Source organism: Myxocyprinus asiaticus, chromosome 4 (assembly GCF_019703515.2).
Source record: "Myxocyprinus asiaticus isolate MX2 ecotype Aquarium Trade chromosome 4, UBuf_Myxa_2, whole genome shotgun sequence".
Lineage (NCBI taxonomy): Eukaryota > Metazoa > Chordata > Actinopteri > Cypriniformes > Catostomidae > Myxocyprinus > Myxocyprinus asiaticus.
Window position 1 is genome coordinate 41674876 of NC_059347.1, and position 27302 is coordinate 41702177.

Sequence of the window (27302 nt, forward strand, 5' to 3'; positions counted from 1 at the left end):
AGTAATTTATTTGGGCTTTGTGAGGGCAAACACTCACTGTATCATGTCTTCCTCCTTCTCAACTTTTGCAAATGTGGCCACCTTGTTCTTCAGTAGGTACAAATGACCTGGACCTCCCTGGAGAACACAGAGAGCCAATTTACACAGTGCAGAAATACATGCACACAAATACACCACATACACACTTGTGAAAAAGCAAGAGATATGCAAATAATAACACTCACACACATACAAAAACATATTTGTCAAACCTGACAGAAGATGAGCATGTTCCAGATTTTGCAGCCTTTTCTGTAGGCGGTTAGTTTCTTTTCAATCTCCTCTGAGAGAGATGAGAGAAGACAGATAGCAGAGAAGTAGAGAGAGAGGCAGCAAGGGAATCATACGAAATTACAGACCAGAATTTTCATAGTAAACAAACAATAGCAGCCAACATCAGACAAGCACACAAAAAGCTGTGTAGCCCAATTAACACGTACCTATTATATCATCAAAAGTGGCGTGTTCGTGATCCTGAGGGCAGAACACAGAGCATGCTTGAACGGCTCATAAAACAAACAGTGCTAATCTGAGATAGGAATTATCTGTTGGTAATTAGTAGGTGATGTTTTTATTCGAACATAATTAAAGTGTAATATCAGCACTAAATCTTAGCCTCTGCATTACAAAGCTGTTACCATGGCAATCTCAAATGACAGGCTAAAGAGATGATTTGCACTACTAAAACTTACATGAGAGAGCTGACTGGCAGAGATCGTTAACACTGCTTAACACGAGGGGCTTTGTACTAGATAATCAAAACTTTGATTCTCTTTGATCCAGTGCGTGACTGCATCATTGAACCATACTCACGTAGAGAATAGGGATTATGGAGTTGTCGTTCCGGCGGATGATGTTGGGAAGGTACTCGGCCTTTGGTACTTTTGATGAAATTAGCTGTTTAAAAACAAGGATGAATTGAACACATGCCTATTAATGAGCCAGTTGATGATCAAAAAGCTGCACAGCATGTTATGATGGTTTGTTGATGAGCTCATAAAATTTTTTGTTATATATTGTGGTCGATTCGTGTCAAAGTGGATGTGGGTGATCAGATTCAGGGTTTTTATAGTTTTGAAATTTTTATTTAGTTTTTATTTCTACTCTATTTTCAATTTGTTCTTTTAATTTAGTTTAATTTTTGTTTGTTTTCACTCCATTACTGTTTTTCGTGCTTTCATGCTTCAGTTTAGTCTCAGTTTTATTTTAGTTTTAGTATTTTAGGACTGCCAAAGTTAAATGTGCACTCAGTAAATCCAGCAACATACATGCAGCATCATGCAACAAATGTGCAACTTCATCACTATTTTGTAAATGTCTTGAATTGATGCTTCTGTATGTCTTTAAATTGTTTTTCTTTTGACATACGACGGGATTACTTTCTTTTCATTATATGGCTGTTTTCTAAAGTTTTAGATGTAGTCTAAAAAACTGACATGCTCTTTAGCTAATTACAAACTTCTACTATGATGTAATCGTCTTCTCCTGTTGGTAATTGTTGACACTATATGTGTTTTTTATCCATTGTGATGAAATTATACCTTGAAAAAGGCTGATAGCCAAAACGTTGGTAAATAAATTAGCCTATATTTTGAGATGTGCAGTTATACTCTTCTATAAATGATTAGCGTCATTTTATTTATTTTTTGGATTTTTCCTCTTTTTCTCCCAATTTGGAATGCCCAATTCCCAATGTGCTTCCAAGTCCTCGTGGTCGCGTAGTGATTCGCCTCAGTCCAGGTGGCGGAGGACGAATCCTAGTTGCCTCCGCGTCTGAGACCATCAACCCGCCATCTTGCATCTTATCACGTGGCTTGTTGAGCGTGTTGCCACGGAGACATAGCACGTGTGGAGGCTTCACGCCATCCACCGCGGCAACCATGCTCAACTCACCATGCGCCCCACTGAGAACGAACCATATTATAGCGACCACGAGGAGTTTACCCCATGTGACTCTACCCTCCCTAGCAACCGGTTGTTGTGAACTCCAGGTGTGGTAGCCAGCGTATTTTACCACTGAGCTACCCAGGCCCCCCAAAAATGACATCTTTAAAAAAATGCATCTTTAAAGCATGAAAGCTGAAGTGTGTAATTTCTGCGCCACTAGCGTGTCCAAACAGAATTGCAAAAATACACATTGTTTCAAACAAACAGATAGCCCCGCCCCCAACTCATGCCATTGGTTAAATGCAATTAAAAATCTCAGCGCCATCAAGTGTTATCACTATAGAGGATAATGGCATTTTCATGTTTAATGAGGGTGGGTTGTAAAGGTTTCAAATATTGTAATATTCTATGTATCAAAAATGTACTTAATTGGTGGTCATTTGTATTTTACTTTAGCTAGTTTTGGAGTCATTAAAATTTATTTTAGTTTAGTTTCAGTTTTTCCAGTTATGTGAGTTTTTATTATTATTGCAGTTAACGAAATTGTTTTCATACAAAGGATGTAAGTACCATAATTTTGGGTGGAATGAAGTCATTGCCCTGACAAGCTGCTCTTTCCATCTCCCTTTCTTCCTCCCAGTCCACATCATCACATTCTGCTTCATCCAGATTGCCAGACAATGCCTGGAGGTCTCCACCTGGTCACATGCACACACACAGAAAACCACAGACACCCACAAAACAGCCAATGAGGTGACATGTCCTCAAGGCAAGGATTCTATCATCCATGTCTGTGAGGTCTGGGGTCCTAGTATGAATTCTCATGCTTGCTGCCCTATTGTTTGTGAAGAAAAGGTCTTGACAGGTCAGAAAAACAGAAATCCACACAGAGAAACACAAGACAGGGCTTCTTAGTGCTATGTTTTAAACACATGACACAAAGAGAGAGCAGTTAGTACTGTACATGTAAGCAGTAGGGTGCACACATTTATGCTGTACACAGATGCTGATATTGGGAGAAGATGCACACTGTGATGCACAGTCATCCTCTGTGCAGGACAATTAGGCAAACATCTTGGTCATATTTCACAATCTACAGTACATGGTAATGAAGCCCCTCAACCCCAAATTACATTTATGTGCTTTATTGTCATGTTAATGCATCTTAATGGTCCTAAAGTAGGCACTATATATTTTTTTCTTTGGGGTGAAATATGACCTGAATGTGTTCTTGATTATCTTTGTGAAGTGCAGCCATGTTTTTGTCATGTAAAGTGTTTAGTGTGGGTGACCAATCATGTGCATGTGATAAAATTAGAAAGAGAGACTATGTATGTACAGTATGTGTGAGTGTGTGTGTGTGTGTGTGTGTGTGTGTGTGTGGGCAGGTTTAAGTGGTTTACGAGGACTTTTTTTAGGTTACAAACTGGTAATTACAATGGTATTATGCTATAAATGTGGTTTATGAGGACATTTCTAGTGTCTCCATAATTCAAATCACTTAAATAAAACACACCAAACGATGTTTTATTGAAAATGAAAAAATGCAGAAAGTTTTTTGCGAGGGTTAGTTTTAGGGGTAGGGTTAGGGGTAGGGGATAGAATCTATAGTTCGTACAGTATAAAAATAATTATGTCTATGGAGAGTCCTCATAATGATAGCTGCACCAACATGTGTGTGTGTGTTTGTGTGTGTGTGTGCACGCACATGTGAGTGAGTGTGTGTGTGTGTGTGGACTCACTGTCTCTGGAGTCATGGAGAGAGTCAGGCTTGACGGGAGTAGGGTCACTCCAGGAGCGACTGAAACTCTTCGTTTTGCGATCAGCGAATGCTAATAATGAAGCGGAGGAGGAAAGCATCACACACACTGCTCCTCAACACACATACTGTACTCTCGGCTCTTGTCTGACACTGTTTGAGGTTTGCCAGTTTTTCACTGATATGCACTAAAAATGAGAATCAATTTCACTACACTTTACATTGTAGCCCTTTTTGATGAGAGGGAGGTGAGTTATTCAGAAATGGTCAGGAAGAGTTTGTGAAAGAAACTAACCCTTATCACTGTGTATCAGACAAGAGCACCAAAAGGTTTTGCTTTTATTACATTTATCAGATGCCTGGAGCATCTGTAACCCCTGAAAATAATTCATCTGACACCATGAATTATTATAAAGCAACGGTATGTTCACATATTTACATAAAATTTACCAAACATCTCACACACATACACTATATTGCCAAAAGTATTCGCTCATCTGCCTTTAGACGCATATGAACTTAAGTGACATCCCATTCTTAATCCATAGGGTTTAATATGACATCGGCCCACCCTTTGCAGCTATAACAGCTTCAACTCTTCTGGGAAGGCTTTCCACAAGGTTTAGGAGTGTGTTTATGGGAATTTTTGACCATTCTTCCAGAAGTGCATTTGTGAGGTCAGACACTGGTGTTGGACGAGAAGGCCTGGCTCACAGTCTTCACTCTAATTCATCCCAAAGGTGCTCTATCGTGTTGAGGTCAGGACTCTGTGCAGGCCAGTCAAGTTCTTCCACACCAAACTCGCTCATCCATGTCTTTATGGACATTGCTTTGTGCACTGGTGCGCAGTCATGTTGGAACAGGAAGGGGCCATCCCCAAACTGTTCCCACAAAGTTGGGAGCATGGAATTGTCCAAAATCTCTTGGTATGCTGAAGCACTCAGAGTTCCTTTCACTGGAACTAAGGGGCCAAGCCCAGCTCCTGAAAAACAACCCCACACCATAATCCCCCCTCCACCAAACTTCACAGTCGGTACAATGCAGTCAGACAAGTACCGTTCTCCTGGCAACCGCCAAACCCAGACTCGTCCATCAGATTGCCAGATGGAGAAGCGTGATTCGTCACTCCAGAGAACGCGTCTCCACTGCTCTAGAGTCCAGTGGCGGCGTGCTTTACACCAGTGCATCCGACGCTTTGCATTGCACTTGGTGATGTATGGCTTGGATGCAGCTGCTCGGCCATGGAAACCCATTCCATGAAGCTCTCTACGCACTGTTCTTGAGCTAATCTGAATTCCACATGAACTTTGGAGGTCTGCAGCAATTGACTCTGCAGAAAGTTGGCGACCCGCTCTGTCATTTTATGTGGCCTACCACTTCGTGGCTGAGTTGCTGTCATTCCCAATCGCTTCCACTTTGTTATAATACCACTGACAGTTGACTGTGGAATATTTAGTAGCGAGGAAATGTCACGACTGGACTTGTTGCACAGGTGGCATCCTATCACAGTACCACGCTGGAATTCACTGAGCTCCTGAGAGCGGCCCATTCTTTCACAAATGTTTGTAGAAGCAGTCTGCATGCCTAGGTGCTTCATTTTATACACCTCTGGCCATGGAAGTGATTGGAACACCTGAATTCAGTTATTTGGATGGGTGAGCGAATACTTTTGGCAATATAGTGTATATACAGATGAAATCACTAACAACATACTCTCATTCTCACACATAAAACATCAGTATGGACGCACATCCTCATGTCAGTACCCATCCAAAAACACACATACTGTACAGATATACACAGATATCTACAAACAACTCACTGTGGGCCTTGACCCTCTTGCTGCCCACCATCCTCAGGTGCTTCCGGAAGTTTCTGAGATACAAAAGATTGGCAGAAGCACAGTGGATTGTAAAGAGGTATAAAGTAAGAGAAAACACACCCAAATGGCATATGGAGGAAAAGAAGACAAAAACTGACATTTTAAATATGCTTTTAAACAGTCCATGTATACATGATAGCCTTAGCCATGCCTGATTATGGACAGGGTTGAGTGTTTGAAGTTATACAACAACCTCTGTGCACTACAAAGAGATCTCCAGTCCTCCCAATTCCTCAGCATAAATAAGCTTTTTCATTTCACTGTGTGCGACATTATGTCAGACTGTACAATACACATTGTAGCCAAAACGTTGGTCCCAATCGTCCTGATTAACAGCATTCACTGGGTGTTACGTTATCTGGCTACTGCAGAAGCAGTCACAGTGAGAAACACAACAATGCAAAATCGAACACTTCCAGAACTTCATAGAATAGTGCTAAATGCTATTTGCAAATAGTGGCAGATACCATTTGCAGCCCTAATTAAATACTAACATACAGTATAGGGGCATCAGTGCATTGTGTTTATTGTGTTCATTTAGAGTCACACAGACACCCTACACCAACCCCTGCCCCTAAACCTAACCCTAACCTTCCCTTACAAAATGTAACCATTTTACTACAGTAACCATAGTATTTCCATGGTATTTTGTAGTAATTCATAGTAACCATAAAATTATGGTTACTGTATTAACACCATATTACTGTAGTAACACCATGGTTTATTCCATTTGGTTATTGCCAAAAAAACATGGTTACAACAATATTAGTATAGTAAAACCATGGTTAATTTTACCTGGATCAAACCTTTCTCTCCACTCCCTGACCTATAAATCAACCTTTATATTCATTTTTATTTAATATTATAAGTACAGGAAATTTTAAAAGTGGAGACAGGAAAGAGGATGAGAAAAAGTGGAACAAAGGAGAAATTGAACCCGGGTCATCTGCACGAAAAAAGCACTTCCACACCGTCCTACATCCCACACCACTGCAGCGACACTAGAAGGTGCAGTTTGTATTCAATTTCTGTGTTTCCACTAGTGGTTCCCAACTCTGTTCCTGGAGGCCAACCCCAACACTGCACATTTTGTATATCTCCCTTATCTGACACACCCAATTCAGGTTGTAAAGTCTCTACTAACGAGCTGATGAGTTGAATCAGGTGTGTTTGATTAGGGAGATATCCAAAATGTGTAGTGTTGGGGGGCCTCCAGGAACAGGGAGGGAACCACTGAACTAGACTGTTTGAGTGCAAATAGCCACGCCATGTGGCTGGTGCTATTTACACCATGCGCAAATAGTCACTCCGATAAATAAATTGTGGGTGGAACATACACATGTGAATAAGTTATTTCTACAAAAGTTGGATACTTAAAAGCTTCGTGGCATTCACACAATATGTGTCAGTATAAAACTACTTGGCTAGCAAAATGTACATAAAAATTTACTTAGTACAAAGTTTAATTTGCCATAGCTACAGCTTGAGAGTTAGCCCAGTAAACTGCAATAATTGCAATTTGCTTATAGAAAGTGTGAAAATTAAAGCCATCCTTCTGAAAGACATTGTCACACTATTCAAAGTCTTTCACAGTGCTTCGTCTTCATTAACACAGTTCTGATGACTTTCTCACACTGAAATTAGCTGTCAGTGAGTTAGCATGCACTCACATAAAATTTACCAGTACATACTCCCTCATCAAAGAATCAAAGTGAGTTCAGTTGACCCTCTCTCTTGTACACACTCTCTCTCTCCTCTCCTCCTCCTCTCATTAGCACTCCAAACTGCATCAGGTAGTCATGGTTACACCGTAGTGTGTTCTACTAAAGTAGGAGTGTGTGGAGAATAGATGGTCTTTCCTCATTTACCAACAAATAATACAGCAGCTCACACAGCCAATGCAAAGCCCTTATAAAAAATTAAAGTTGGACCAGGAGGCATGGAATTTCTAGGCAATTTGACTTGCAAAAGTAAAGAAAAAAATTTGCACAAAAAAATAAATAATCAAAACTGATGGACAGGGTGCCCTATTTCCTACAAATGGCATGGCCATTTCTTAAGCAGTTTCTCTGCAGGCATAATGCTGCTGCAGCACAACCCACAATATTAAAAAGCACCACTGTGGTATAAGCCAGTAAAATATAGGAGAACTAATATTCTTCCAGTATGTAAGTGAGGCATAGCAGAGGCAATATTTTATGTAGCTGAGCTGCAATGTGAGCCTCTAATCAAATCCACCAATGTGAACATTAACGAAACAGATACAGACATTTTTTAATATCTTCCTCATATATGAGACTGTTATAATGAGCACTGTGACTATGCATCAGTTGTCAGAATTGCTTTTCTTCATACAGTATGTCTATCTCACTGACGTTCTTCTAAACCACTGTCAAAGTCAATATGAAGGGTGTCAAGAAACGCTAATGATCTTACAGAAGACCTCATTTGTGAGTGTGCTTAAAATAGATATGTGACATGTTGATCCTCACAGATATGTATCATTATTCTCATGCTGTCTGTATATGCTTGTGTACTCTCTTGACCCTTTACTTTTTATGCAAAGTTAATGATAGCTTTCAGGAAAAAACTAAACTCTAACAGCTTCCAATGTGCAGAATAGAATGAGATCAGAATTTCTGAAAAACTATTGGGCTGTTTTCACAATTGGATTCCACCCCCATTCCCCTGCAGGTCTCTTTTAACATTGTACTTTTGGGTCCAAACCACAGTACATGTATGCCATCACCACCGTGGATATCACCGTTTGTACTAGCGTCAGCTATTTACCACTGAAACTAAGTAACAACTCACCAGCCTTACTGGAGGAGAAGATGCCAGCTTTAATGTTTTATTAAAGTATCTTTCTCCTTTGAATTTACCACCAAAACCTGCATGCATTCTTTATTCTTTATTCGGATCCCCATTAGCTTCCAGAAGTGATTGCTAGTCTTCCTGGGGTCCACAAAATGCATTGTTCTGCCACAGATGCAAATGAGAGCAGCTCTCCAAAGGCAACTTATTTGGAGACAAGCAGCTATGAGATTATACTATAATAAATGTGATCAGGAGTATGCAAAGATGCAAATTATACATAATCAATAGAGTGCAACTTCCATCTTGGTTTCAAAAGTATTTTACTTTTCTTTTTTCCACAGGGATTTCCTTAAATCCTTCCTAATAGAGTTCTTAGCAATGAACAACAACAAACCAACCAGCTCCAAGGTGAATCACTCCATTACAAACTTTGATTTAAAGCAAAAAAAAACAAAAAAAACTAAATTGAAAAACAGACAAAAAGACAATGGTACAAGACTGTGTATGTCTTTCATGAGAGCATTAAATACAATCCTATGAAGCACTATGGTTAGTGTAAGCGAATTAAAAACATATAAAACAACTGATTTAAAGTTGTTGATTATAAGTATAGAAACAATATGTTTTAATTTAATTTCAAAATATTGAGATATTTGCAAATATACAATTAGTTTGAGACTGTTGGGAGACTGACTGGATTGCGTCATTCACAGTGCATCATAGGAGTGGGCGGTAGCTGCTGAACTTGTTTGGCGCACTTTGTTGGCAACGATTCTCTGATTGATAGATCATTCTCTACTGGATCATGGATTGTGTAGGTCTTCAAGAGGAATTTTGCTTATAAACATGATTTTCAAACAATGCATTTGAAATAACGTGACTGATGACTTCAACAAATGCATATACCATCGATCAACAACCTTGGACTTCATGGAGGGTCTGCCTTTGAAGGTTTATAAGTTAGCGATAAAAATCAATTCACCTATGGAGAAACAAAATGGGATTTTTACTTCTGAAACCCAACTGTTGTGCTCTACATTGGTTCACTTCAAACCCTAACCAGTGCCAGAAGGCAAACTGGGTTTTAGTTATCTTTCACTTTGTTCTTCAGATAAAGAAACTGACCAGTCTCAAGATCTCACCTACATGCACACAAACCTACACTACAGTTGTTTTGAAATACCAGTGGATGCAAACAATCATCTGCACCCATCAGGGGCAGAGGCAGACATCTACAGTAATGTTATTCAGTAGAGTTGGGAACTCTTAAAAAATATCATAATCTGCTCTTTCCATCTTTCTATTCTCCAGAACACCCTAAACTTGCCCATGGTAGCTTAACTCTTTTGTGCCTTTGCAGGGAATTTTAAGATAATTTTTGTCCTTTCAATTCACTGTACCTTCAGTGAACTGTGCATTGGTTCCCTCTAGTCATTCAGAATAATGTTGGATGACTTTTTGATGATATATCTGCCAGCAAGTCCATTAGAATGTTCCCGTGAATAAGTGTGTTTACATATGTAAGTCAGTTCAGCCAGGCATTATCAAATTTGCTGTTGAGCTATTTATTTTGCATATGGCATTGGTGTGCTGCATGACACTCGACTGATAAGTGAAACTCAGAAGGTGTTCAATTGTAAGCTGTATCGATTAACACACTCCAGGCACTGAACCTTGAGTTATTCGATTGGCCTATTGATCCAAACAGTCAAACAGACAGACATACACACGTAAACCCAGGTGCTTAATGCATGTGCGTTGGACTACTCAGATCAATAAATTGCTGGTTGCTTTCTGCTTGGTAAGCCTAGCATCGTGACTCCTCTACACGCCGTATGCCTTTAGGGGAAAGAGAAAAGGACAGTTCTGCAGTGTAGTGTGCTGAATTAGAGTGTAGACTTTAAAGACCACAAGATATTGCTTGACAAGCGCAACTGTTGTTCCACAAATCCACAGCTGAGTATTTTTTTTATAGCCATTAGGCTTTAGTTATGTAATAGCCTTAAACCATGATTTGCTACTTGCCGATTGGTTGTCGCTTCTATTATGACCCAACTGGTTCACCCCAATACACTCCAAAATTTCCAACATTCTGAAGTTAGCTGATGGATTTGTAATGTTGGGAAAACATAACTCTCCATTTGCTGTCCACACTGTCCTAACAAACACCAAAAGGGTTAAAACACTGATCCAAAATAACCCAACAACCATTGGAATTTGGGATTTGGTGGTGTTTTGCCATTTGTTGAAGCAGCGGGAACTAGTCTTTAAAGGGAGGGACGTTCTCATTCTAGATAGCATTTGATTGATGAAAAATCTATGTAGTGCAAGATGAGTCATCAGTATTTCTGGTCCATTTTCCCGGAAGAGAGAGACTGTATACTTACACATGTGGAATAAAAACCACAAAACTCCAATTTTGATATTTATTGGGTCTTTAAAAAGCTGAGAAATAAGAAATACAATAATACTACAATAACACAGGTCAGCACAGAAACCAAGCACTATCTCTGCATGGTTTCATTCTACATTTATGTGTAGGGGTCGGGCTGGGATACTGGACAGTAGGGGTAGTAGACAGTACCTCTCGATCATGGCGGTGGCCTCTTGCTCTTTTTTCCTTCTCTTTGTCTCTGCAATTCCACGGAATGCCCTGCTGGGACCGGTCATAGTGTTATAGGCTGTGGGTGTAGGTATGTGTGTGTGTGTGTGTGTGTGTGTGTGTGTGTACGTGTACAGGGAGCAGTGCAAGGGGTAAAACTAAAGTCGCCACAGGTAGGTTCAAGCCACAACAGGTGCTGATCACCACCCACAGGTCAACTGACAACCACACACAGACGCATTTATACACACTAAACACTACAACCACAACAAGGTCAAGTGTAACAGACACTCAGTCAACAACCAGCACAGAAGATAATTTCATAGAACTATAACAGCTTTGTGTTTGTGCGAATGGCTGCATGGATGCATGTATGTTCTGTCTAATATGTATCTATTTGTATCTATGTCAGCTTGAAATCCTTCAGAATCCTGACAGACTTGTGACAGTCTTAGAACACTGTGTGCGGATCTTAAGATGAGTGACTTTTCTGGGGTATGCCCAGGCTATATTTATATATATTTGCTTGTAATGCTCAACACAGCAATCACCATCTTCCTTCTCAGAAGGACAGTCTGCCATTTTGTCATCATGTTTGAAATTATGCATCAGATTGCAGCCAAAAAAGTAAAAAAAAAAAGTGTAATTCATGTGAAATGTGTGGTTAAAAAAGTAAGTTCAAAGATCAGTTAACAATAAAAGTTAGACAAACAAGGTCTTCTTCTTATACAACTGTTGAAAATGTGATTAGGGATACTGATCACTGTATGACTCACTGGTATACTGGAAAACAAACTGCACCTCTGTTCTAAAACCTAGTGAGCTACACTGCTTCATAAAATTCCTAATTTTGACCAAAAATGTGAATATTTTGCCTTAATATATTATATGTATTTTATGCTTTTTAACAGTATCACATTCCTAACTTTACCACCTGCAAACATCAAACTCTAACTTAATCAAGCGCTATTTGTGTACCACAGGGAGTTGCTGCTTGTGTAGTGTTCCAAATGAATCCCTTCCACACTGAGGTTTCATTTAAGTTAAAATGATGCCTTAGAAGGCAGCTGCCTATATGTACACTGTAAAAAAATCAACCCACTAAATTTGAAAACTAAGTTTCTGTTGCCTTAAATTGTAAGTTAATTCAAGGTGGCCCAAAGTTACAACCTGCAGTGATAAGTTCATTGCACATTTTCAACCACTTTAAACTAAAGGGATAGTTCACCCCAAAACATAAGTGCTATTGTCATTTATTCACCCTTATGTTGCTCAAAACCTGTATGTCTTTCTTCTGTAGAACACAAAGGAGATGTTAGGCAGAATGACAACAGTCACCATGCACTTTTTATGGAAAAAGATGCCATGAAAGTGAATAGTGACTGAGGCTAACCATGAAGGACATTACAAAAAACACACATTTGGAAAGGATGATTGTGAGCAAATGATGACAGAATTTACAATTTGGGGTGAACTATTCCTTTAATTACTGATGAGGAAAATCCAGAATATCCCTCTGAAAACTCATAAAATCGACCAGAAATGACAGAAATTATTGTGATAAGTTAAATAGATAGAAACAAAGATTTTCTTCCCATTATGATAATGTAGTGATGAAATTTATTAATTTATTTATTTATTTACAGTTTAAGCAGTAGACAGAAAAGTACCTTCCCTAGGTTTTGGAGGAAAGATTATGTGTGCTGTTTGAGACAGAGCTCCTCTATAACTTCAATCACTTTCCAATGCTGGTGGATTAACAGTTAACACAGGACAGGAGATGCTGCAGCACACAGGAGCAGAGGGTGGGGATGGAGTGGAGTTTTAAAAATGGTGGATTAATGTGAAAGGAATACTTACGATATTCTTTAGAGCCAAGGAAAGATGCATAACCAAAAAGATAAAAGAGTGGAAAGAGAGAAAAGGTACTTTAACATTCATGGGAAACTCACAAAAAAACATGTAAAAAGATGGAAAAGAGTGTCATTCATTTGTTAACACTGGGTCAGTTAATATGAAAGCATCACCAGACTGCTTCATCACTACCGTTTAGTCAATTATCACTAAAATGCCATTTCTACAACAGACCATGAAAGACTGACATTTCACCCAAATTTAAAAGGTTCTAAAGTGAAAGTGTCAATTACAAGTCAGCAAAGAGAAGTAATGAGTAAGCCAGAGGAGAAAGTTAATTAAGTAGTTGAAGAGATACAGTAGCAATGGATTTTAAGACAGAGAGAGGGAGACAGTGAAGGAAAGGGAGAGGGAAAGGCAGAGAGAAGTGACATCAAATGATACGGTGGGAGGGCATCGTGTGGTTGCATATTGGCATATTGGAGAGGAGGTGGACTGCACCCAATGGGGGGCTCAACCAGTGGGCTCTGTAATTATGACTTCTGCGAGGCAGGTGATAATTAGCAGAAAATAGAAAGAAATAGAAGAGAAAGAGAATAAGGAGAAGAAATAGTAGTAAAGAATAAAGAAAAAGAAATAGAAGAATGAGGAAGACAAGAGAAAGAGGTTGGAGGGAAAGAAAAAGAGAAGGGATAAATAATGATGAAATGGAGGAGATAAAGAAAATTTGTAAAAGGAGGAAAAGAAAGAGGAAGAAAAAAGACAGAAGAAAAAAAAGAAGATGAATGAGAAAGGTGAGAATGAGAAAAGGGAGGAAGGGAAAGAAAAAAGAAAGAGGAAGGGAAAAAGAAAGATGGTAAGGAAGAGGAGGAGATAAAGAAAAAGAGGAAATGAAAGATGAAGAAAAAAGACAGAAAGTTTAAGAGGAAAAGAAAGAGGAAGAGGAGGAGATAGAGACAAAAGGAGGAAATGAAGGTGGAAGAAAAAAGAAAGAGGAAGTAGAAAAGAAAGAGAATAAGGAGGTGAAAGAGGAGTAAAAAGTAAAGAAAAACAAAGAGGAGAAAAATGAGGAAGAAAAAGAGAAAGAGTTGGAAGGGAGAGATAGAGAGAAGGAAGAAAAGAATGAGGGAGAGGAGGAGAACGAGAAAGAAAGAGGAAAAGAAAGAAGAAGAGGATGAGGAAGAGGAGGACATAGAGAAAGAGGATGATGTAGAGGAGATAAAGAAAACAAAAAAGAGAAATAGGACACAAATGAGGAAGAGGAAGCAGAAGAGAAGGAAGAGTAAAGAAAAAGGACGATACCCACATGCATGAGTAAGGATAACTTAATGATATGTCTTCTTAATAGACCAAGCCCTCTCCAGAGGAAACGGAAGGACAGAACAAGAGGTTTGATGTCATGAATCCCATGTGTACTCACGCTTGCATTGTGGTGGTCGCAGTCTGGAAGCTGAACATGTTCTCTTTAGGGAACCAGCTATTGACATGATCATCTGCAAACAAAAAGAGAAAGGGCATATCAGGCATTGTGTAAATCTCATGAGTAAAGCATTATCTTCTCCCCTCCTCACCTCTGTCCTCAGAGGACACATGGTCTTCACTGTACATCCTCTCCAGCTTCTTGTGCTGCTTGCCACCATCATGAGTTGAGTTATCAAGGTCCAAAGAGCGCTGGCTCTGGCAGTGTGGCCGAATGCAGGCCACACAATCTGGGGTGCAGTCCTCCCTCGACCTGCTCCGCCTTGATCCCCAGTCCCGGATGTTGTGAGTGCTCCGTGAGCTCTGAAAAGGTTGTGTCACAGGGGCTTGACCATAGTGATGCTGGTGGATGTGGCCGTTGTTTCCACAGTGATGGCTTCCTCGATGCTGGCTGCCATGTAAATTGGAGGGAGTGTTGGTTCGTGGTGGCTCTGTGGTCCTTTTTAGCACCTCTAGTTCCAAACTCTCCTCGCTTCCCTGCCCCCCAAGCATATCTCGCTCTCTGGTAATGGTGTAGACACGTGCTGGTTTCAAAGAGTTCTCTACACACCTGTGATGCTGCTGGTCCTCGGAGGAGAGGCTGCACTCAACTAAGAGACAACGCTTGGAACTGGTCAGGAGAGGGGCAGACTGGCAGCCTGGCGGATTATTTTCTTGAGTTGGCTTGACCATAAGAGTGTGATGGGAGTATGGCTGAAGGCTATTTTTGTTGTTCAGACTGCTAATGTCCGGGGACTCTTTGTCTTGACCAATGATGGTGTCAGATAGCAAATGATCTGTAGAAGAAGAAAGAAAGCGAAAGGGATAGAAAAGAACAAAGAAGAACACATTGCTCATACTTTGGCTTGTGCATTGTGCCTTGGCAACAGTGGGACTGACAAAAAGGGGCCAATAAAGCTCTTTTCTAATGATTAATCAAAAGAGGGCCGGCCTGTTACATACTGGAGGAGAAGAGGGTAAAATTGACTAATTAATTAATGTTGAACTTAAAATTGTGATGCTTTGGAAGATGCCTACTGGAAGTACAGTACTTTTACATGCGTCACTCAGGACCTTGACAGACTGTAAAATTTTTTACAGACTGTAAAAAAGGTAAGGGATGAGGTGGAATGGACCTAACCTGATCCGTTGCAGTTTTCTGGGTGAGTGTGAGAAAGGTATTCTCCAAATGCTCGAGCTGCTCTGCAGAGAGACAAACAGAATACAAAATCAAAGCATGGTGATAAAAAAAAAAAAAATTCTTTCTAGACACTCTTTCACGTAACTACTGCTCTCAGATTGTGCAGAGTTCATGCCCCACTCAAATCTTTCTATAATGATTGTCTTGCAAACAGCTTCCACTCTGTTAAAGAGTGTCATAGAGAGAATTTACTTACCACTTACTGACTAAAGTGTTTTTAGCAGCTCTTATCAGCCACCAATGGGCTTGAGACACTTATGGCTTCGTACTCGAATATAATCCTGTTAAAATAGCCTAAGCTGGTTTGCTGGTCCTAGCTGGTATCTCAGCCTGTCCAAGCTGGTGTTTAGCTGGGTGGCCAGCCATTCTCCTAGCCTGACCAGCTGAAAAGTGCCAAACCCCCTCTAAAGCATCCAACAGATCAGTCTGGCCAGGATGGGAGACCAGCAAACCAGCTTAGGATGGTTTTGGATGGGTTTTGTTCATCAGAGAAGTTTTTCAGTCATTGTTTTGACAAAAATTATTATCACTACCACATCACAGAGCATATGGCTACAGACCTAGCTCAATATAAAGTATTTCTCACAAACCTGATAAGCTCACAAGCGAAAATGACAAACCATTAGAAGATAATGTTATATGATGTGTGCTCCAGTTTCAACTGGGCAGCCATGCCTGCAGATGCTTTCAGGAAAAATAAGCAAACCTCCCCATCCCATGACTCCTCAGGGCAATGAGGTGTAAAACAGAGAATTAAATCTGGACCCTTATGGGAAGCTCTCAATGTCAGGTCACTTAGAGTGAGTACAGCTGTGCTATGAAAACATGGTCTCCATGCCACAACCACAATGTTTTGAATAAACCTATAAAAATTTACAATGTTAAAATTTTATATATATATATATATATATATATATATATATATATATATATATATATATATATATATATATATATATATATAAAAATGAAGACAATCTTGAGATTTGTTTGAAATTAAAATGCTTAACCCATTCAGTTTTTTTAAGAAAAGAAAACTACATTTGTGTTCAGTGAATTTGTGTGGAAGACACTTGTATCAGAAAGTCTGTGCATACTGTATGCACATACTGTATATATTACTGACAACCTTTGTTACAGAATGTTCCTATCATCAAAGCAATTCAAGCTTGATGTACCACCTTAATGTTTTTTTGAATCTGTGGCAGTAGGGTGCAGTCAGCGCTCCAGCTGCAACAGACACAACAAACCTCGTCAAACCAATGAGCAAAGAGCATAGCCGTTCACAGACCCACTTTTGTGCTCAAAGAAAGCTGGACCAAGCACAACAGAATGCAGGGATCTCATTTTTATTGTTATTTTATTTCTTTCAAAATACTTAACTTCATTTTTAAAAACAGCACTTTTGGCAAGAGTTGCTGAAAACGAATGAGACATGACGCAGCCAAAGTGAGATGCTCTAAAAGTGTCCGTCTGATGCATGAGGTCATAGACCAAAAATTATAAATAGAGCATCCTTTGAGGGAATCCTTTGACTTTTAAAGCCATTCATATATTGTCTAAATGCTTTACTTTTCTGTTTCCAGAATACTGTATGTGTATATGATGTAATATATTTGAATGTTCTGAATTATAATAATTAGCCTGTTGCATTACTCTTTTAATGGTTTCAGTATACATTGAAGAATGATAATTTGGTGGCCTTTCTCAGTAAATTGCCTATTGATATAAACAGTAGAAAACAGTAGAAAGATCTTTACGGAATGTGTGTGTTTGCATGTGTGTTTGTGCTTATGCTACAGGCATTAAAGCTAGTGAAGATGGCTTCCAAAATTATGCAGTTTGTTGTTTTCACCATGACATTTTTTTTCTAATGCATTTCCACTCCCAAATGCCCTCACAATAAGCATGGATGATTTATACAAACAATTTATACATTTCAAAAAGCTGTCAAATTCCATTATCAAAGGCATCACTCCACCTCTGAACCATGGGAAAGATTAACACACTATTCCCCTCCTGTGTGGCCCAGCAAGAACACTCTTAATGCAGCCTAATTATGAAACTTATATCTCTGCAGAACAAAAATGGGCTTTTCCCAATCAGTTGCCGTTTTTAAACCATTGAGATTCCCTACTTTCATTGGTTAGTTTAGAAATGCCCATCCTGGTTTGAAAATGCCCACAGATTTGACAACACCCATTACTGTTCTGCAGAGACCTATACTTCCTAATCACTCACATGCACTGGGGGTGTACATACACCAGGCATGTACAAACGAAAAATAGTGCCCAAGCTGTTTCACTCACCTTGTCTTTAATTTAGTCCCCAACCAAATGATAATGATGCCTTCCCACACAAACATTTCTCCTTGTAGCATGCACAAGCTCACACACACACATGCACAAAGTTAAATATGTTGACTCAAACATGCATAACTACAGTGAGAGTTCACATTGAGGCCCGCCTCCATGCTTACAGTATAATTCTGGAAACGCACATGCTTTCGCTCCCCCCCAGAGAGCCATGCAAACCCATAATCAGCATGCTGTGGGCAAACTGTGCAATCTCGGCACATCCCTGGTGATGCTTGGAAATGGGATTACTCTGTTGTTGGAGTAGCCATGCTTTCCTGCAACAACACTCTGAATAATTAAATACTAGCCAGCACGTGCAGATCTCTCTCTCTCTCTCTCTCTCTATCTACCCCCTCACTAACCAAACTCTTGACACAGATGGGAAAAGTGGTACAGAGTGGATTCATCCCCTCACTATATTATGATTTTCTATATCTCATTCTGCAGTGCCTGGCAAAGCAACAAATTGTATTAAAGTGTAATGGGATGATCAAAAACATTAGAGGGTTGGAGAGGACAAACTGCTAGAGAAGGCAGTAATGTTTGAATGATGTAAGTGAGGCAGAGAAATCGATACCCCACCTCACACCTTTTGGGTGCCCAGTGAACCAGAGGACCTGAAAACAGCTTCTGATTATTTACACTCTGTGACCATGGTGACCAACAGGTATGACTCTTGAATCATCCTGTTCATACTTTGAGGAGCAGCACGAATGTGGTCTGTTTGATGCCAACCCTCTGATCCACTGTTCAGTATTCTCGTGATAGCAGTTAACACCTGTAACCATAGTTCAGTCATGACATTCTCAGATAGATTTAGCATGTTAATGTGAGTATGATATTGGATATATTGACAGGATCTTGGTCTTGGTGGACTAGGTCTGCTACGCTACTGTTGCTGCAGAGCAAATATGGAGACTTGCTACAGCTTGAACATACACAGACATACTAAGTTAAGCATGTGGATATGCTGCTGCTGCTGCACAGTTAATAAAACACAAGACATGCTGCATCAAGCATGTATTACATGCTGCTGCACAATTAAACATAAATACAATCCCCCAACTAAGCAGGGAAGCTGCACAAACGCATAACACAAAACTCCCCAAACAAGCAGATCCACCCTTACAAATAATTTAGAGTTCTGGCAAGCTAGTAGCAAACAAAACACAAATTTGCTGCAAATTCACCACTCGTTATTTTCACATGCAAATAAGATTGTGATTTGCCACAAATGTTTGCCAGAAATTTGCAGCTCTTCACCGGTAGTGATGAACCTGCAGCAAACCTTTGGTAACAATGGACAATTTGCCGCAAATTTGCTGCAAAGCTTTGCATGTAAAAATGATCAGTGGTGAATTTGCGGCAAGTATGCAGAAAATTAGGTATGAACTCTAGATTTTTGTAAGGGTACCTCCAAGACTTGTGTACTGCTGATGCTCTGAAGAGCCATGTGCACTGAGTGGGTGCTAGCTAGGTGTACCTTGACCTACTTGGCTGAATGGCATAACGCTACTGAACTAAATCTCTATGTTTGCTTGAACATGCTTGGCCGAATGGCTTAAACGGCTAGTGACCTGACTCATTATGTGTACCTGAACTTGCAAAGCCCAGAGCTTTAGCCTAGCTATGTGTGGATTTATTCAAACTAATGACCTACGATAGCTATGTGTGCCTGTGCCTGATTTGGCTACAGCTTACCTTGATAAAGATTCACTTCTATGTTTCATGGCCAAAAAGCAGACCTTACTGTGCTAGCTGATAGAAGAAAAAGCCCCAGCACCCACCTGTGCAAATATAATTTTCTGAGAAAACTCTTGCAGTGCGCTGCAGTGAAACCCGCTTGCTTGCTAACTGAGCAAATTTAAAGTTGATTGGCAACCGATTAAACATCAAAGGAGCTATCGGCTCACACCATGTAAGCCATTTGGCTTGACATATCACATGTGAGCAAGCTAACTGGCTAACAGATTCAAACAACCTATCAGCCTGTGCCATTCAAAGTTTCATGCCTGAACTTAGTCATTGACTTAAGTAAATATAAAGATGGTAACATTCATTACACTAGAAATTCACAATTGATACAATGTTATTTAATAAATGAGTCCAATCGACGAGTTCATCCATCAAATCTTAACTAACCTACAGCAGCTTTGAATGTTTTTTTGTTTACGTTGTTTTTTGTGACAGAATTTCATTCGCTCCTTGGCCAAAAAACTGAATGGAGCAGCTCTGGTCATGGCTGACAAGAGGTGTCACATATGGGCAATCTTAATTTAACCAAAATACGGGATGTCCTGGCTGTTTCAAACAAAACACATTCGTTTTGGCCAGATTTTGTGTGAAATGATGTCACACCTGTTCTTTCTTCAACTGGGGCCTTAACTCCCTCTTAAAATTCGGTTGTGAGTCCTGAAAATTTCTGTTTGGTTCAGTTATCGAATGTGGATAACACTCTCGTTTATAACCGAACTGTGAGTGAACGTAACTGTATTTAACACTCTAAAACAGGACTGACAACCATGCTGCTGTGTGAACATAGGCTGTGATTCTTTTGTTCCTTTGATTTGCCTTTTTGAAATCCAATTGTTCTGCATTAATACTTTCTACCTAAGCACAAGGCACAAGCAATTACCCTGTATTAATAAGAGGTTAGCTTACTGTTCCTTTTTTATCTAGAAATCGTGGACACAAATTTAAAAACAAAAAAAGTCTACTCAGTCGGAGAGAATTAAAACATGAATTATACATACAGAGAAGCACTGTAGGGTATAAGAGGCCCAAATCGCTAACAAACATACTTCCACTCTCACACACACACCCTTCATCTTATGCCCTGTCAGTTTGTCTGAGAGTGTAGCGTGTGCATCTGGGAGCATCTCACATGTTTTCTGACATGTGACAAAACAGAAAGGGGAAAGGGGGGGAAGGGGAGGAAGGAATGAAAGAACGCAGAAGGATAGGATGAGGTGAAAGTGGCACACATGAGGCAGAGAACTAAGCAGAGAGTGTGTGAGCAGAGAGAAGCGTATTAACCATATTACCCAAAGCAGATGCTTTAACCAAGCTGTGGACTACAAGACTGCAGGACGAAATCCCTGCAGCGCTCCAGGAGAAGAGATGGAAAAACAATCAATGCCCATTACGAAAAAATGAAAATACACAAATTATTTGTAATTATTTGTATATAAACATCGTTTAGTTGCTCCTGGAGAAATTGTGGAGAAACATTCAGACTTTGCGCATGTATTTTTTGGTCATGTAAAAAGCTATACTTGCTTCTGTCAAATGCAATTTCCAAAAGCCTAGCTGTTTACTTTATTTGGAGTTATGTGTATGGAACCTGACAACACATCAGAATTATATTGTTCTCCAGATATTGCTTGTTGCAGCTTTGTCAGATATAACATTGTCTGAAACCCACAGTACCAACATGTGAATCTTGGATTTATGGAAGCTCTGTGATATGGAGGAGTTAAACCAATAATTTAACACTAAATTGGGAGAAACTTTTGAAAAATCAAAAGGTGAAGTTCAGCCATGCTCATGAGTGGAGGAATTGGTTGTTTTCTTTTCTTTATATGAGTGAAACTAATGCAATCTTCATTATTATATGGTATTGTTTACTTCTGTAAATTGACATGCAATGCATTTTTTCTTTCACTTCCGATAATGACCAAACTAACCTAAAATTAGTTCCATGCATCCCATCCATCCATCAAACTTGGACACTAATACACACAGACACAGATTGAATGGACAAGGTTATACAATATCTAAGTCTAAGTTTGCAATGGCAGCATGGGTAAAAGAGGGTAGAGATAATTCACATGGAACGTGAAACACGGGAGATGTTCATGCACCCTGGAGCTGTTCATGCAATGCTGTTTCATGTGTCTGTTCACACACAATGAAAAGCAGAAATGAGTGCTTTTGCCCAGGGTCACTTTGACTTTAGCATACCACGCATTTCATAAAAAGCAAGTACAATTTGTTTCCGAGTGCCTCTGCATGCATTAAGCAGAATATCTATGTGAGACATGACCCCTTTCTCTCACATTCTCATTACTCATGCTCATCCTCAAGATGAACTTACAAACTCAGTGTTCTCTTTGCTGATTTGATTTCTTAGTGTCCTGTTTATCCTCTTCAAACTCTCATCTCACACTGTTCTCACTGCCAGCTAAGAGTTTTTGTCTTTGACAGTTAGACTTTATGTAAGCTTGAGTCATATTCATCTCTGAAAATCTTCAACATCTGCCATTGGCATTAAGTTTTTAAAATGTCATTATCAATTTATGGACACTTGATGAGCATGTCTCTAAATTAGCCACACTAGTAAACATTGTCGTTCCAAATCGCTATTGACCAAGATTTCTAAGCTGATCTATTCCAAGTTTTTGAGGGATTTCAGATCAACAGGGTTTGTTCACCCAAAAAGGACAATTCTCACATCATTTACTCACCCTTATGCTGTAGAACACAAACAAAGATATTTTGATGGAGATATGATGTTAATACAGTATACTGTATATCCATATGCAAGTACAGTAAATGGGGTCATCATCATATCTCCATGAAAATATCTTCATTTGTGTTGCACAGAAGAAAAAAAGTTGAGTTTGAGACAGCATAGGGGTGAGTAAATGAATTTGAATGAATTTTTATTTTTGTGTGAAGTATTCCTTTAAGTAAAAGGAGGAAGTGGGATGGCTGCTATAATTATTCCTAATGACCAGAAGATAAGTTTGCCAAATGTTGCACGTTTCTTTGCTGTGGGGTAACATCTACATCTCTGTTTAGCCTTCTGAAGCATCTTCCAAGAACATGAGTGGCTGAAGTGTATTTTTAATAAGGTCCCTAATCACATTGGCCCAACCTTCACAGTGTCATGTTTATGTGTTTTGTTCTTGTTTTCATGTGTTTTATTCAAGTTTAGTTCCTGTTCCTGTCATGTGATTTCCTGTTCCCTCATGCGATCTTGTCATGTGTTTCCACTGTTCATGTGTGTTGTTTTCATTGGTTCATTGTTTGATTACTTTGTTATTAGTCTTGTCTTTTCATTGGTTTAAGTTCATTTAGTCTTGTTATCTTGTTTATAGTTTAGTCTTGTGATTGGTTGTCTTGTTTACCTGTTACCCATGTCCTTGTATTTAAGCCCTCATGTTTGCCATTGTCTAGTGTCAGGTATTGTTAATGTAATGTAGTCCATAGTCAAGTCCATAGTCAAGTCCATAGTCAAGTCCATAGTCAAGTCCATAGTCAAGTCCATAGTCAAGTCCATAGTCAAGTCCATAGTCAAGTCCATAGTCAAGTCCATAGTCAAGTCAAATTAAGTTTAGTTAAGTCGTTCATGTTTTGTTTTGTTCACATTTATAGTTAGGGTTACTGGTTATCACGTTTGGAAATAAACTACACTAAACATCACTGTCTTTGCCAGCATTGTTACACACAGGTTATGCTACATATTTGTGTGAACAGTCTTGTCACTATGCAATGCAAGCTTTGCAATTGTGAAGAGGCTTCTATTGAAGGATGTAGCTGAGACAACTATATCGGACCCGATAGCAAACCAACTGCCAAACCAACTGAGGGCATTTATATTGAAATCTTAAAGGTACAGTAGCAAAAAAAAAAGTGTGAGTGGAAAATGGTCATGTAATACTAAATTATGACTAGGTGCAAAAAACCTTGATTAACATTATAAGTGAAGCTCTCTGAAAAAAAATGTAATCAAAGAATTATTTGACCCCTTAAGTTGTATGGTCTCTTAGCTCAATAGCTAACACATCTAAACTCCGCAAAAAAAGAAAGGTCCTCAATTTCAACTGCTTTTATTTTCAGCAAACTTAACATGTGTAAATATTTGTATGAACATAAAAAGATTCAACAACTAAGACATAAACTGAACAAGTTTCACAGACATGTGACTTACAGAAATGGAATAATGTGGGGGTCAAAGGGGGGGTCAAAATCAAAAGTAACAGTCAGTATCTGGTGTGGCCACCAGCTGCATTAAGTACTGCAGTGCATCTCCTCCTCATGGACTGCACTAGATTTGCCAGTTCTCGCTGTGAGATGTTACCCCACTCTTCTACCAAGGCTCTTGCAAGTTCTGGACATTTCTGGGGGAATGGCTCTAGCCCTCACCATCCGATCCAACAGGTCCCAGACGTGCTTAATGGGATTGAGATCCAGGCTCTTCGCTGGCCATGGCAGAACACTGACATTCTTGTCTTGCAGGAAATCACGCACAGAACGAGCAGTATGGCTGGTGGCATTGTCATGCTGGAGGGTCATGTCAGGATGAGCCTGCAGGAAGGGTACCACATGAGGGAGGAGGATGTCTCCCTGTAACACACAGCATTGAGATTGCCTGCAATGACAACAAGCTCAGTCCGATGATGCTGTGACACACTGCCCCAGACCATGACGGACCCTCCACCTCCAAATTGATCCCGCTCCAGAGTACAGGCCTCGGTGTAACGCTCATTCCTTTGACAATAAACGTGAGTCCAACCATCACCCGTGGTGAGACAAAACCGCAACTCGTCAGTGAAGAGCACTTTTTGCGAGTCCTTTCTGGTCCAGCGAATCCAGACGTTGTTGCTGGTGATGTCTGGTAAGGGCCTGCCTTACAATAGGCCTACAAGCCCTCAGTCCAGCCTCTCTCACTGATGGAGGGATTGTGCGTTCCTGGTGTAACTAAGGCAGTTGTTGTTGCCATCCTGTACCTGTCCCGCAGGTGTGATAATTGGATGTACCGATCCTGTGCAGGTGTTGTTACACGTGGTCTGCCACTGCGAGGACGATCAGCTGTCCTTCCTGTCTCAAGCGTCTCACAGTACAGACATTGCAATTTATTGCCCTGGCCACATCTGCAGTCCTCATGCCTCCATGCAGCATGCCTAAGGCACGTTCATGCAGATGAGCAAGGATCCTGGGCATCTTTCTTTTGGTGTTTTTCAAAGTCAGTAGAAAGGTCTCTTTAGTGTCCTAAGTTTTTATAACTGTACCTTAATTGCCTACTGCCTGTAAGCTGTTAGTGTCTTAATGACCGTTCCACAGGTGCATGTTCATTAATTGTTTATGGTTCATTGAACAAGCATGGAAAACATTGTTTAAACCCTTTACAATAAAGATCTGTAAAGTTATTTGGATTTTTACAAAATTATCTTAAAATACAGTGTCCTGAAAAAGGGAAGTTTCTTTTTTTTTTCTTTTTTTTTTTTTTTTTTTGCTGAGTTTAGTTATGGTACTCTAGTTATTCAAAACCATGATGTTAGATGTCCAAGAGCCTGACCTAAAGAATCATAATCACACTCACAAACATACTGTACACACAAGGTTTCCTATAATCTGGGCCCCCCTCCAGTACAACTCCTGGTGGTCTCAACCTCTAATTAGACCATTTACAGATCAGCCTGTGAGACAATAGGGAGGCTTGTATATCTATACCACTCACTACTGGTAATACTAATTGGCTTGTGCTTTCATTGCAGCCTGGTCCTCACTTTCTGTCCATGTCTTTGGATACAGGGGAAACTTAAAAGGGCAGAAAAATATGGAGGAACAGGATTCAAAAGTCATTACTCATTAAAAGAGGTCACCATTCTACTTGCTTTAGTCTTTTTAAGTGTATAATATACTGTACTTCTGTAACACCAAAGCTACTGTAATCCAATTCCACAAGATACCGCTTTACCGTGGAGTATTGTACAGTGTAAAAAGGACATTGTGGAATTTTAAAGTGTCCTATTTTCTGCCTTTCTAATGCTCAGTGTTTACGACAACAATTTAGTTTGTAATATTCTGTTTCTGTATTGCTTTTTTACTCTATTCTTACATTTTAAAGTTACTCTTGTACATTTATTAGTAATATAGTGATATATAGGAATATAGTCTTTGTTTGTGGACTATTTTTCTTAACTTGCATGTGAGAATTTGAAATAATTAAGGTTATCTGTCTCTGCCTTGCTTACAAGGTTAGGGAGAGTTATAGAATAAGCCCATCGGGAGACAAATTGCTAGTTTACAAGTTCGGGTGCCATGATGAATAAAGCATGCATGCATATTGGAGTGCATTAACAGGTGCGAGCAGGGATTTATTGCTTGCAAATGTGTATAAACATTAATAATCTTTTGAGTAAATTCTCAGTTTTAGTTTATCTCAATGGCTGATGAATACAGGCATAATTTTTGTTCTTTTTCTGGAATAACTTCTATAGATTGATGAGCAGCCATTCAGTGCAGAACACATGCTGGATTGCATTCAACCATGATCCAACACATTGCATAGCATTTGATTTGATCTGATCACATCTCCAACCTTACAATACATTAGGTCGGAAATGGGAATTACATCATAAATCATACTATGGTCAAGAAGCCATATCAAGCTATTTCAGACTCCCCTGAGGCCTGTGTACAGTCCAGTCCATTTCCAAACTGTCTGTAAATGCATCTTACACAACCATAACCCATCTGAGAACCCTATTTCAACAAGGTTACATCAGTAGCAGAGACAGAGAGGACACTTACTGGAAGTGATCAAGCATTCCTCCTGTCCGGATCAAGAATTCCTGCAGTTTGTTTCTCTGCGGAAGTGAGTTCATAGATCTGATAAGTCTGAAAGTGTCAAGCATCACACAGATAAATTGATGAATTATAGAGGGAGGATGAATAAGAGATCGGGTCCACAGTCTGTCACTGTGGTGCAGTGGGAGTCTCGAGTGCTAGTCAAAAGTTTGGTAGCAGCTGATTCAGTAAACAGCAGTGGTGTCATGATGAATAAAGGTTGGTTTCTTTGCTACTGTCTAGTTGGTAAAGGTCACTGAATGTGAGTGGGTGAAATGAGCGAGTGAGTGAGTGAGTGAGTGAGTATTCACATTAAGCTGTGTTTTGTTTTAGATTCACTAAAAGGCATCAGTGTAAAAGACTTTAAGCCTATCATTCATGCTTCATGCTTAAATCTGAAATAATCACCCTAGAGGCAGTAGGGAGATAATATGGTATATATATATAAAATGTATCTCCGGTGGAAATATATAAACACATCAACTAACAAACAGGCAAAGGGGTCTGAGTTGATTTCACTTCTTCGTGACCACTGTGAAAATCACCAGCTGAGACTGACACAGTGACTGTTGTGTCACAGAACATCAGTCTTATGAATATCTGCATACAGGGCTGGTACTAGGATGGAATCTTTGGGGAGACATTTTGACCTTTAAGGTGACCCAGCCATTTGTTTGATATGCAAAAACAAATTTGAAAGTTAACACAACTGACAAAATAACACATTTACTTTTGCTGAAATTATCCAGTACGTTTGACACCATATCAGTTTTATAAATCAATATTTTTTTCTTTTTAAATAGTCCAAACAACAGAAACAATACCCTACATAGGTCATTCTGTACACGCAGTCGTTATCATCTCAAAAG

The 27302-nt window shown here is 39.6% G+C and overlaps 1 protein-coding gene across 2 annotated transcripts in view; it reads right to left on the bottom strand.

The window, feature by feature from the left end:
- LOC127439375 (NMDA receptor synaptonuclear signaling and neuronal migration factor-like) overlaps positions 1 to 27302 on the bottom strand; it is a 41208-nt gene that overhangs the window by 13204 nt on the left and 702 nt on the right. The window contains exons 2-12 of one of the 2 annotated variants that reach the window (XM_051695621.1): positions 26398 to 26484; positions 15440 to 15501; positions 14412 to 15095; positions 14261 to 14333; positions 5508 to 5560; positions 3669 to 3758; positions 2497 to 2624; positions 853 to 936; positions 480 to 513; positions 252 to 322; positions 38 to 117 (exon numbers count right to left, since the gene is read on the bottom strand). In XM_051695621.1, the coding sequence (XP_051551581.1) occupies positions 38 to 117; positions 252 to 322; positions 480 to 513; positions 853 to 936; positions 2497 to 2624; positions 3669 to 3758; positions 5508 to 5560; positions 14261 to 14333; positions 14412 to 15095; positions 15440 to 15501; positions 26398 to 26484 (1446 nt within the window). The remainder of the gene's footprint in view (positions 1 to 37; positions 118 to 251; positions 323 to 479; positions 514 to 852; positions 937 to 2496; positions 2625 to 3668; positions 3759 to 5507; positions 5561 to 14260; positions 14334 to 14411; positions 15096 to 15439; positions 15502 to 26397; positions 26485 to 27302) is intronic. The other variant, XM_051695624.1, reaches the window with a different exon arrangement.